This window comes from Hyla sarda, chromosome 12, assembly GCF_029499605.1.
Source record: "Hyla sarda isolate aHylSar1 chromosome 12, aHylSar1.hap1, whole genome shotgun sequence".
Classification (NCBI taxonomy): Eukaryota; Metazoa; Chordata; class Amphibia; order Anura; family Hylidae; genus Hyla; species Hyla sarda.
In genome coordinates, this window is record NC_079200.1 from 63,036,347 (window position 1) to 63,049,806 (window position 13,460).

Sequence of the window (13,460 nt, forward strand, 5' to 3'; positions counted from 1 at the left end):
TTTGGGTCAATTCATTTTCAAGCAAATAGTAACCAAAGAATTACAAAGAAAAACAATAGGGGAGATTCATCATGACCTGTATTGAGGAAAAGTTGACCAGATGCCCATAGCAATCAGCCAGATTGCTACTTTTATTTTTCAGAGGCCTTTTTAAAAATGAAAGAAGCCATCTGATTGGTTGTTATGAGCAACTAGTCGACTTTCTCTCTACCCAAGTTTTGTTAAATCTCCTCCAATAATTCCATAGGATCATGACAACCTTTTGTTATATTACAGCCACTCCAATTATCAGCTGACTCTGCAAGTTATGCTTGCCATTTCCTAGGCCATCATATTACAGACAAAAATACTGTTACAAGGGTACCCATGATGTTCGTTTTATATATGTTGTAAAAGGGCACCTAAGAAATTGTTGTCCTGATGTAACAATCCCAATAAACAGTAATTATCAGGAATGTTTTTTTTATTTTTTATTTATTTAAATCTACAGTGAGGCTTTTTGTATTCTATTTAAAACGATTACCCACCGTATCAGTATCTGACATAGGAGGGGATTCTTCCATGTCGACTGTATTCCTGGGAGAAAGTTTGTTTTCCCCTCGAGACTTGAGCTTCAAAACCACATTCTATTGGAACAAGGATGGGAGAAAAAAAAATAAAAAAGTTAAAGCAGGTGTTTATGTTCATATATTAATGAACAATTAAATATAGTTTATCATTCTACAGGAAACAAAGCCTGCTTTTCTATGAGGGTCTGTATCTTTCAATGCAGGTATGCTTTATAGGCTATATGTATTAATATTATGTCCTAACATGATAATCAAAAAAAAATTTAAAACTACGTACAGATTTAGACCCAGTTTCTTTCCAGGAGGATATTTTCTTTGATACAAGGTCTTCAGGCTTCAGACGCACCAATTTAGTCAATGGAATTTGTTCACGCAGGACTCGTTGGAACAGTCCCTGAAAATAAAATATGTTGTTACGTTTATGACCTAGATGCAATTCAATTACTCAAAGTACTATGTAGTAGGCATCATACGCAACATATGCATTTTTACGGAGGGTCTGCCATAGCAGCTGTATTTATCTACTACTTGACAATCTGTAATTCGCCATTACAGTCTATAGTGGATTAGAAAAAAAACTAAATCCTGAAACCCTAATTAAGGGTCTATTCACAACTACAGTATCCGCGCAGGATTTTATGCTACAGATTTCAATGAAAACTAAATGAATGAACACAGATTTAAATCCTGTGCATCAAATATGCAGGACACTGTATGTGTGAATAGACACTTGCAAGTACAGCAGAAAAAAAGAAAAGTTGCACTTCCATAGCAAACTGGCATAATTTGATATGAATTTGCTGGTGAACATTTACATGCAGAAGCATACAAATATTCACCAGCAAGATCACATCAAATTGTGCTAATTTGTTGCAGAAGTGCCACTTAATAATAACAGTAACAAACAATACATAATATAGTCAATGAAGAAAATCGACAGAAGGATTTAAAATGACTGATATTATTGTTAGTGTAAAACACTGAGGATTGCATTCAAAATATCACTGCATATCTGACCTGTGTAAAAGTAGCCTTATAGTGATAATTCAAAACAATCACATATATAAAACCATAATATAAAATGTACAAGGTTGTACCTGATTTTTTGGATCTTTCAGGCTGAACATCAGATTTCGGTACTTGCTCTTGTAGCGGTTATCCGTATCCTTAAAAAGATTAAATATTTCTTTTTCAATGTCTACGGCAATCCTTGAGACTTCGTTCTCTGACATCACCAAGTCATCGCTATCATTCATCCTGTGCAGGGAGAAAATAAAATTTGATTTCTTGCAATGTTGAGGTTGATAAATTATTATAGAAGGCCATTAACCGGTTTTACTACACTAAAATTCAGTTCAAGCTTTGCCTGAAAAGAAGTGATAGAACGGAGTCTAGCATCATTTGTGGGTTGGGGGAAATCAACATTTAAACTTAGAGAAATGTGGGAAAGTAAAGAACACAGGTCTACCAGATGTATTCTTGTCAACAGATCAGCAGGTTGTGAATCAACCTGCATCTAATATTCAGCTTAAAGGTAAGTTGGGAATTTACACTATTACTTTCCTGCTACCACTCATACAGCTATGTACCTATGTGGCAGATTTGTTGCATATATTTCTATGCCTGAAAATCAGTTTTAATAATCTAAATGGGTTCTGCAGCAAAATGCATGGGTCGTTGCAGGCCCATGCCGGCATCCACTTCAGAGATTGCTGTAACACACCACTAAAGAATCTGCGCTTACACTCTGGTGACTATCTCAGATATAACAGTCCCCATATATTAATTGGCAATAAATTGCTATTATAATGTGGATTGATCTTTGTTCATAATTTACCTTAAAGATTTTGTTTAAATATGCTCAGGTTTTACCCCCCCCACCGAAATGATGGCAGACTTTGTCAACCATCTTAAGTGTATAGGGGCTTACCCACCATAGGTGTCTGGCAAGAGAAGGGTTTAGACATAACGGGGAAGATTTATCAAAACCTGTCCAGAAGAAAAGTTGCCTATAGCAACCAGATCGCTTCTTTCATTTTTAAAAAAGCCTCTAGAAAATGAAAGAAGCGATCTGATTGGTTGCTATGGGCAACTCAAACTTTTGATAAATCTCCCCCAATGAATTTCTACTACGTATATGTGGAGATCAGGAAAAGTAGCTTCTCAGCTGACATCTTGAGATTAGTAAAGAAATCTAAGCTCTCACACCTTTTACAGAGAATATCCCTCAGCGATCTCCGAATGTTCTGCCGCATCTGAACATTAGGACCCTGTTTTGAGACGTTTGATGTTGGCTTGGTGGATACATTTGATGCTGGTGCTGAGTTTGCATTGGGAATGGAGGTGGCAGTTGCATTGAAGGAAGCAGCAGATGGTTTTTTGGGTAGAGTGTTGGAAGTGGTTTTCTTCACAGTGGCTTCTGAGGAGGATGGCTGAGTCTTCTTGGGGATTGGTGGTAATTTACTAATCGCAGAAAAACTGGGACTAAAACTAGGTTTGGGTTTGATAGATATTAAGGTCTTGCTCTTGGTTACAGCTGGTGCCTGTTTAATGGGAGCCAAAGGTGGTGAAATCTTCTTTAACATTGGAATTCTTGGTAGAGCAGAGATCGGCTTCATTGCCAAGGATGTAGGGGAAAGAGGTGGCTTTCTAGCAGGTGGTGCTGGAGTCTCCACTTTCTTTGCTGGTTCTTCAACTTTTTCTTCCGCTGCAAGTGGGGAAAAAAGAAAAAAGTTAATACAAAAACTAAAATCAATTATTAAAGTGGAGAGAGATTAGTTTATTTATGCTGTGTGAGGTTGTCTTTCATGGAAAGTGGATGTGTGGTGTGTGTAAGAAAAATTCATTGCAGTAACAGTATCCATAAACATTTGAGGTCTGTAAAACAATATTAAAGGTTACTGCAATCTGACCAGCTAAGGCTTCTTTCACACTGCCATTGCGTCCGGTCAAAAACTGCCATAAAACTCTCCCCCACGCCTCCTCCCGAGTTTGACGGCCGTCATTTTGACGGGGCTCAATGGGCAACAGTGGGTCCCGATGGACCCCAGTATAGTCAATGTGGTCCATCGGGACCCGCTGTTTTTCAGTGAGAATAGCAGGAGAAAAAGACGGGGCAATGTGTATTATTTCTACCGCTATTTTGCCACAGTCTCATTGGTACACTGCAAACATCAGGCGCTGTTCACACTACTGTCAAAAGACTATGGTCGGCATTTATCATTGTAGGTCTAAGTGAAGAATTTTTCTACTCTTTTTTTAATGCTGGTAATGTGTAGGAGCCCCAAATTTATTAAATGGCCACAGAGAATTTGATAAATTTTGTGCAGGTCACATTTTCAGAAATTTCTCTTCACATACACCAAAAAGCTAAGCTAAGTCTGGGCTTGCGCCTTTTGTAGACACAGAAAAACAGTCTAAAGACAATGATAAATGTCGGCCTATGTTCTTAAAGAAAACGCTTGTCGATATATCCTATTACGTCATACAGATATTATAGATTGGGGTCCCCCACTCTATAAGCCAACATTAAAAAAGCCATGCAGTCAACTGAATTGCCACCATGTAGTAGTACACATCAGGCTAGAAAAGCTCTCAGCAAAACCAGCCGTTTGCTAGGTGCCGGACCACAGCTGCAACATGAAAAAGGTTTGTTCCGGATGAGACGATCCCTTTAACAAAACCATAAGATACAATGAATATGAACCAAACTGGTTTATAATGGTTTTGTTATTTCTGATGACAAGAATAGTAAAGCAGATCACAAACGTATCTCCGCTGAAGTGTAAGCACACCCTCCCTTAGGCTGGGCACACACAAGTTTGCTGCATCCACAGTGGGATCAGCCAACGATCTAACATGTATAGGGGTTCCCTGACTCTACCCGGATGTTCGGAAAAGAAAAAACTGCCAGAAAAATAGATGTTGACATGGCCAAACAATCCTTTCCTAGGATTCTGACAGCAGGTTACTCCCCACCATCACCACTGCATGAGGCACAGCTGGTATATGTTCACACAACGGAATCAGGTGGAAAAAATTCCGCTCCGAAGTTTTGTTGCAGCAGAATCCCATTGCTTTTAACGGGATGCTGCTGCACTGTGCACAAAGAAAAATTTCTGTATCAAAAACATCTGCCACAGAAATCCCGATTCTGGCCTCAGGTGGAAGAATTGACATGTCAATTTTTTTGCGGCATCTGATCGGAAATGCATTGCTATCAATGCCCCTAGTGGTCCTAGTGTCAGTATGTTCCAGCCAGCGCCCACTATTTGCAGAATGTCCACCCATGTTCTCTGTTTTTCCTGATGAGTGAATCTCCAAGCTTAAATCCAAAAGTCTTTCATTCTAGAAATTATAGAGCAAACTAGAACCACCACCAAAGTGGTCTTCTGACACATTAGAACGTTTTCAGACCCTTTCACATTATTTTATTTTTTTTATAATTTTGTTACGTTGCAACCTTAGGCAAATATTCCACCCTCTCCCATCATTCTGCACGCAATACACCATAATAGGAATGCGAAAAAGAAAAAAAAAATTATATACATTTTTGCTAAAATTTATTAAAACAGGAAAAACAAAAAAAACTTTCCCATGTACACAAGTATTCAGACCCTATGCTATGACACTTAAAATCTAGCTCTGAGTGGCCTCCAATTTCTCTAGATCATCTCTGAGGGGTTTCTTCACCTGTGGCAAAACCATGTGGAACAGCCCTGTCTATATAATGGTCTCACAGCTGACAATGCATATCAGAACAGAACCAACCCATAAAAAGGCAGAAAAAAGTGTCTGTAGGTCTCAGACTATTGTGTGGAACCACAAAACTGAAGAGGCGTACAAGAACATTTCTACTGCTGGTCCACCAAAGTAATCAGGGGAGAACGCCCTTAGTCAGATAACTAAGAGGCCAATGGACATTTTGAATGAGCTCCAAAGATGTGTAGAAAGGAATTTCCAGAAGGTCAACCATCACTGCAGCACGTCACAAATCTGGGCCTTGTCGGATAGCAGCTAGAAAGAGGACTTACAGTAAGTCTGTGCTCACACGGCGGGCTGTGAAATTTCCAGGCGGACATTGTGCGTACAGTTGGTGTTGGTAGAACATGCCGGTGCAAGGACATCTTGTAAATGTTCTGTCTCAGGACTGCAATGCATTTCTGAGCAGAATACGCAGAAAGAATAGATAAGTGTGCACTGTGCAGCAGAATTCAATTAAAATCAATGTAGGAGAATAGGTGCGGAGGTGTGGGTATCCCAGCAGGGGTTCCCATCCTTCAAAAGGTCTGACTTTTGGCCAAGGCGCTTCACCGATTGAATGACACGGTAGTCAGATGTAAAGTCCATGTTTATTAATATTAACATATACATTTACAGAGATGTAGGTTTGGACAACATGTTTGTGAGGGATCCCCTCCATCAGTGTTGTGCCTGCAAGCGCAACCTGCTAAGGTGAGCAGTTCCATCACTGTTCTTTGTGACAACTAACCTCACCTATGATAATTGGCACTATATAGGGCCATCTCTATCCCACCCTCCCCACCTTATATTTTCTTCTTGTATATTAAATTAAAATCAATGTGACTCTGCTGCAGCAGAATGTTTCCATGGAATTCCGCAGTGTGAACATGACCTAAGACACATGAAAACCTGACTGGAGTTTGCAAAAATAAAAAGCACCTAAAACTATTTTCTGACCTAATATTTGGCCTCAATTTTAAGCATCATGTAGGCACTGCACATCATCTTCCCAATACAATCCCTCCAATGAAGCATGGTGGTGGCAGAATCATGGTTTGGTGATATTTTTCAGCAGCTGGGACAAGACGACTACTCCATTAAGTTTCAGTTAACCCTGACCAAAGGACAGAGCTATTCGTAATGAAAACCTGATCCAGAGTTCTCTAGGCCAAAGGTTTACATTTCAACAAGACAATAGAGGAATTTATAATTGTAGACTATATTTGTGCGACTTTTCAAGTAGGCAATTTCCTTATGATTGTGTAGGGGTCAAAATCAATTTGTTTCTTTGCAGTAGTCATGAATTTATCATGTGTGACAGATAAAAAGTTCTACACCAGCCCTGGACTTACAGAACTGGCAGTGGACAGAATTTGTATATTACCAAAAAAAAAACGCACAAATTGTTGAAAACGGGTTAAAAGATCGCAGGAGAAACAACTGAAAGCGGCGCACTGTGGTGCTCAAGTGTAATTTCAAAATGTGCACTAGCACCATATTTATCACATGCCATGCAACCACATTTTGTGCGCACACACATTACGAACACAAATTAAAAAAGGTGTGGAAAAATAATTCACCTACATCACCCTTGATAAACTTCCCCCACGACCTTAAGCACACAGCCAAACCAAAACAGGAATTGCTTAGGGACAAACACTGTAAATGTCCTTGGGTAGTCCAGTCAGAGTGACCTGAAAATGGCTTCCACCGACAGTCCTCATCCAACCTGACAGCGCTAGAGAGGATCTGATGGCAGAAAATCCCCTAATCCAGGTGCGCAAACCTTGTGGGATCATCCCCAAGAAGACTGGAGGCTGTAAGCACTGCCAAAGGTGCTTCAATTAGGTACTAAGTAAAGGGTCTGAATACTTAAGTTCATGTAATATTTTTGATTTTACCTTTTAATAAATTTGCAAAGATTTTTAACATTTTGTTTTCACTTCGTCATCGGGGTACCGAGAGCAGATTATTGCAGGAAAACTTAATTTTAGCACAAGCCTCAACCAAAAATGTGATAAAAATGAAAGGGTTTGAAAACTTTACGAACGCATTGTCATTACTAATGGAGTGTCCTTGACTCCTTAAGTGGTCATACACATTCAGTAACTATTAGCCAAGTGCTCTGTATGGGGAAAGGGAAATACCGTACTTATCGGGGTATACCACGCACTGGCCTATAACACGCACTCTCATTTTACCAAGGATATTTGGGTAAAAAAAGTTTTTTACCCAAATATCCTTGGTAAAATGAGGGTGCGTGTGTGTGTGCATGCGTATACCACGATACACTGTTTCTGACCACGCAGAAGCCCCCAGGAAAGGCAGGGGGAGAGAGGCCGTCGCCTTCTCTCCCCCTGCCTTTCCTGGGGGTCTAGAGCCCTGCTGCTGCTTCTCTCCCGCTGGCTATCTGCGCCGTTGCTTGTTCTGTCCCCCTGGCTATCGCTGCCGCTCCTCCATTGCCGGTGCCGATAGCCAGGGGGAGAGAAGCGGAGGCGGCAATGGGGCAGCGGCACTGATAGCCAGAGGGAGAGAACGGGCAGCGGCACCCATTGCGGGCGCCGCTGCCCCCCATCCCCGGTTGTATAATTACCTGTTGCCGGGTCCGCGCTGCTTCAGGCCTCCGGTGTGCATCCCCTGCGTCGTTGCTATGCACTGCACAATGATGAGTGACATCACTGCAATGGGGCAGCGGCACCGATAGCCAGGGGGAGAGAACGCGGAGCGGCGCAGATAGCAGGGGGAGAGAAGCGGCGGCAGTAGGGCTCTAGACCCCAGGACAGGCAGGAGCAGAGAAGCCGGCAGCGACGGCAGGTCTCTGCACCTGTAAAAGCCGCTGCAGTTCATTGATTTAAGGCGCCTGCTTTAAATCATTGAACTGCAGCGGCTTATCGGCGTATAACACGCAGATAGACTTTAGGCTAAAAATTTTAGCCTAAAAAATGCGTGTTATACGCCAATAAATACGGTAAGTTGCTGTCGGGCTTACTTGGGTCATGTTAAAGGAGTACTCCTCAGGCTGACAGAGGAGAGAAAAAAAAAAGGGATACATACCTGCCGCCGCTCCCCCAGTAACCCGTTTTGGCCTCTGCCACTATCCTCTTCCGAGCTCAGCCAATCACCAGCCACAGCCATGTCCCGCCTCAGCCGGCGATAGGCTGAGCGGCAGTGTGAGGTTTCGAGTCCCTGCACCAGGAAGGAGACCAGTGCCGGTGCCAAAAACGTCACACTGCTACTCAGCCTATCGCCGGCCGAGGCGGGACATCACTGCGGCCGGTGATTGGCTGAGTGCAGTATTTCTCACCAGCAACCAGGAAGAGGATAGCGGCAGAGGCCTAAACCAGAGGAGCGGCGGCAGGTACGTATCCCTATTTTTATTTTTTTTTTTTTACTGCCAGCAGTATAACTATTTTTACATCCCGGACTACTCCTTTAACATACTGTCATATTTAGAGGTTGTGTTATGGAGGGCTCATTCGCAACATATTATAAACACAATGTTTCTTATATGTTAAATAAAGATTATATACACTGATTTAATGGCGGGGTGTTAATTAAATCAGTAAAATGTATTTAAAAGGAAAACAACAGGCTGTTCACCAATATACTTGGTTACAGTGCAGGTGAACAGCATTTTGAAAATTGGTCTCTTTAACCCCTTAAAGGACAACTGCAGCATTTTAACACTTATCCCAGAGCTTGATCGCGGGGGGGTCTGACCCCTTGAGATCTCCTAAATGGGGCCCCTAGAGAGGTAGACTGTACGCCCCCTCCCTGCATAGTTCTATGGGAGATGCGGGGAAGCACGGGGTGGGTCCAAGGGTTCGGACCCCTGCGATCAAACACTTTTCCCCTATACTGCACACAGATGACCTTTAAGGCAGCGTTTCTGGTCCTCAAGTACATAGTTAGTACGGTTGAAAAAAGACATACGTCCATCAAGTTCAATCAGGGAATTGAAGGGTAGGGGTGTGGCGCGATATTGGGGAAGGGATGGGATTTTATATTTCTTCATAAGCATTAATGTTATTTTGTTCCAGGAATGTATCTAACCCTGTTTTAAAGCTGTTAATTTTTCCTGCTGTGACCAGTTCCTGAGGTAGATTGTTCCATAAGTTCACAGTTCTTATGGTAAAGAAGGCGTGTCGCCCCTTGAGACTAAACCTTTTCTTCTCGTCCTTTAGGGGGGGGGGGGGGGGGGTTTAACCTGGAGGACAAGGGGGCACTCCTTCCGTCTGGAGAAGAAAAGGTTTAGACTACCCCCAAGAGGTCATGTTTTCAGGATTTCCTTAGTCTTTCACAGGTGATATACGGTAATTGTGGTGAGCTGTGGCCTGATACACTGACAATTGTATCACCTGTGAAAGAATAAGGAAATCCAGAAAACATGACCTGTTTGGGGGGGGGGGGGGGGGTCAGGGTCTTGAGGACCATGCTTGAAACACTGCTTTAAGGATCGGGCTAATTTTCATTTATGTACTTTTGTTTTTTTCCCCTTCTCCCTTTCAAATGATCATAACACTTTAAATTTTCCACCTTCAGACCCATTTGAGGGCTTTTTTTTTTTTCGCGCCACCAATTGTACTATGTAATGACATAATTTCATAAAATGTACAGTGAAATCCCAAATTATTTGTGGGGTGAAAGTGGGAAAAAAAAAAAAGCAGTTTTGTAACTTTTGGGGGCTTCCGTTTCTACGCAGTGTACTTTTCAATAAAAACATTTATTCTGTAGTTCCATACAGATTACATCACCCATATTTACACAGGTTTTATTTTACAAAAAAATATTGTCCTCTTCTGATCCCTTTAATGTTTTCTGTATGTAGTGCTATATGAGGGCTAATTTTTTGCGCAGTTATCTGTAGTTTTTGGCAGTACTATTTTGTCTTGATGGAACTTTTTGTTGCTTTTTACTTTATGGTATATGAAGTGACCCCCCCCCCCCAAAAAAAAAACCAAAAACAAAACTGCAATAAAGGCAGGTAAGCGCCCTCCTGCTGTCCTCTCAGTTGACCGGGATCTCGATACAGGTGTTAAGTTGGCTCCCCGCCTCCAATGCGCACAGGACCACAATAGCCATGGATGGGCATAACTGTCACTACACCAAGGATTTAAGTAAGTGACCACATTTTTTCAATGCTGTTCACCTGCACTATAACCTAGCATATTGTGTATGAACAGTGTCAGTTTTCCTGAAATGGGCAGTCATTAAACATGATTTTTAATATTTGTTTCCTTATGCTAAATAACTTTTGTAATTGGCTTCCATGAAAAAAAAAAATAAGTTTTAATGTCAGTTTTTCTGCTTTATACTTCTGGCCACCAGGGGTCTCCCTTCTTGGCCAGAACACATTGATCAAAATTTCAGATTTTGGGCTCCTGCTTGTAATGGCAGGAGACCAAAGTCAGGAAGTGTATCTGCATGATTGATAGCTGCAAAGACCTTACTGACAGCTGCACAGATTAAACGTTGCACAGACAAAGCTGCAAAAGAGCCTCACTAAAAGTTACACAGACTTAAAGCTGCTGCACAAAGCTAGAGGTCTTCCATTCATCACAGCACTGCAATGATGTGAGGGTGGAAGTGATCCCCCAAGCAGGCTTCAGTGATGTCATGCCTGCTGGAAAAAACCCACTTAATCCTGCTGGGAGAATGCACTGTGAGCGAGAATAGAGAGGTATGATACACAGCTTTTTAAAGCTCTGAAATTTTTTTGAAGGGTGGGAGGAGTGTTAGGAAACATAGCCTGAGTTAGTTTAGAAAAGTTTATTTGGTGAAAGGTGCTCTTAAAATTCTGGTATAAATCTTCAGAAGGCTGGAAACAGCAGTTTTTTGAGCATGGCTTTTTTTTTTTTTGCCAAACTGCCACTGCAAGCCAGAAATGGATCCAGTATGAAGGAGAAGTGTAAGTCCTTCCTTTATATTTCCCATTTCTTTTGAAATGACTTGTGTTCAGCTTAAAAACTGCATTGGCAGTGTTGCGCACACACACACACAAAAAAAATAATGGTTTCCAGCCTTACTTTTTTTTTTACTTGAGAACTTTTACAGGCAACACCAAGGCAGGTGCATTTTTAGCCTTACTTCATTTTTGACTTGGTCTTACATGTGAAAGTTCTCAGAACACAATCCAGCCATTTACTAAAACAAAGAAAGCAACACAAAGAAAAGGGGCATGCATTATTTATCAGCGACTATCTTCAGTGGATACCAATGTCAAAGTAAAAACCAAAAGGGGCTCAGTGCTGCACAAGGAGTGTTAGCAGCGCATGCGCTCCATTCATTCCAAGGGACATATCACCTCTGCTCTCCAGATCGATGGGGTCCCAGCTGTTGGAGCCCCGACAATCAACAGGTTATCCCTTTATACTGTAAAAAGGTGATCACATGCAGTGATGAAAATTCCCCTTTAAACCTTTCACCCTCTGGCAATTCCGTTCACAGATTCCCTTAAAAGGAACCCAGGAGAATGCTACTTGATCTCAAAGCAACTTAATTTGATTAAGATAAACTAGTTTACATAGAATTTATATACAATACCACGATAAAAGATTATCTTGTGGCATATTTTAGGCAGACCAAGCAGTTTTTGATGTTGATGCACTGGAAGCAGTCAAATAGGCAGGTATAAAAGGATCTGAGCAACCGTGATGTTAATGATGAGTCAGAGCATCTTCACAATGGCAAGTCTTGTGGGGTGTTCCCAATATGTAGTGACTACTATCTAAATGGGTCTAAAGAAGAATAAAGGGGAACACAGAAACAAGGTCTTTGCAACACAAGGATCATTCAAGTGGGTGGGGAGTGAAGACAAGCCTGTCTAATCTAATTCTACAAATAGCAGTCATTTTTGCCTTGACATAGAAAGGTGTCATAACTGTGCATCTCCACTTTCAGGGTGATTTTAATCTTAGGGTTGCTCAGTATTTATCTGCTTTCTACTGTAAGCCTGCTCATAAAAAGCCTATTCGAAAGCAGAGGTCAATTTATGAAAGTGTGTAACTTTCCTATGGAGGTCAACAGCCACTGCTTTCTACATTAAAAGGGGATCTGCTGCATGGTTTTACTGTTTAACTAAATCACAGTGCAGAGTGAGGGTTAAAAAGCACCTTGCCAGGTATACCTATAGATTTAAAAAGGTCTTGTACGCAAAGCAACTTGCAGCAAGTGCTGGCAGTCCACGGCCAATCCTCTGAAGAGCCCAGAATTTCCATTCCCATAAGCACAAAGGCAGCCATTGAGGTGCCCGTGAATCTGTATCTCTCAAATATGAATCTGAAGGTTCTAATAACACCTGCCTGCCAGTGTGATTAGTTGCACTATGTGAAACAATCCAAAACTCCCGTTAAACATGTAGCAAAGCCAGTCATTGATGTAAACTGTCAAATCTTCACAAATTCACCACCGCTTCTTCTTATGGTAGTTTTCCTACTTTGTTGGATTGCCATTTAGATTTGGCAGAAGACATTCCTTAAAGTGAATCCTTTGGTAATTATTTGGCACTGCACTTAATGTCTTTTGGTTATGACCAGATTATTTTAGTCTTACATCCACATGCAAAGTAAGGGCAGCATCTGTCTTCTTGATTTCCATAGACGTCTTGCTCTCAATTCCACTGAAATTAGTTTAAAGATGATTATCACATCTCGAATCTGATGAGTGGTAGGGTCTGGTTTGTACTTTATTAGATTGAGTTGGTTAAAAGATGCGAGGACAAAGGCTGCTGAAAGAATTATTATTTTTTTACTAAATATTCTGACCTGTGTGTTGAGATTTGTTCCTCCCAGTTAAGAATCTGCCACAAAAAAATCTTCTACGGCAATTCACCAGTCCACTCTCACCATGTAAACACACCATAAACTGCTTGTGACCCCTGTGCTTCAGTAACATAACCTGAGATGGTACTTGGCCATGCCTTCCTAAATACATCAGTCCTTGTGAGGCTTTCAATAAGCTTCACAATGTATGGCCATAGCCTTGGGGGTACATAGTTGTACATTTAGTAGTGGGTACACGGCTTAATAATGTTTGAATACTACTGTCAAATTATTAAGCTACCTAACATATCAGTGATTAACCAGTGGATATTAAAACTTCCCATTCCCAAGTAGTAAAGATCCTAGGAAAATATCTATGGGTACAGGT

General features: G+C 41.3%; 1 protein-coding gene across 6 annotated transcripts in view; it reads right to left on the reverse strand.

Annotated features, from left to right (window-relative positions):
- The window catches only part of DIDO1 (death inducer-obliterator 1), a 92,960-nt gene that overhangs the window by 12,491 nt on the left and 67,009 nt on the right, over nt 1-13,460 (reverse strand). For all 6 annotated transcript variants that reach the window (XM_056547832.1, XM_056547831.1, XM_056547829.1 and 3 more), the window contains 4 exons: nt 2,778-3,276; nt 1,667-1,826; nt 847-963; nt 528-626 (listed from right to left, as the gene is read on the reverse strand). In XM_056547832.1, coding sequence (XP_056403807.1) covers nt 528-626; nt 847-963; nt 1,667-1,826; nt 2,778-3,276 — 875 coding nt within the window. The remainder of the gene's footprint in view (nt 1-527; nt 627-846; nt 964-1,666; nt 1,827-2,777; nt 3,277-13,460) is intronic.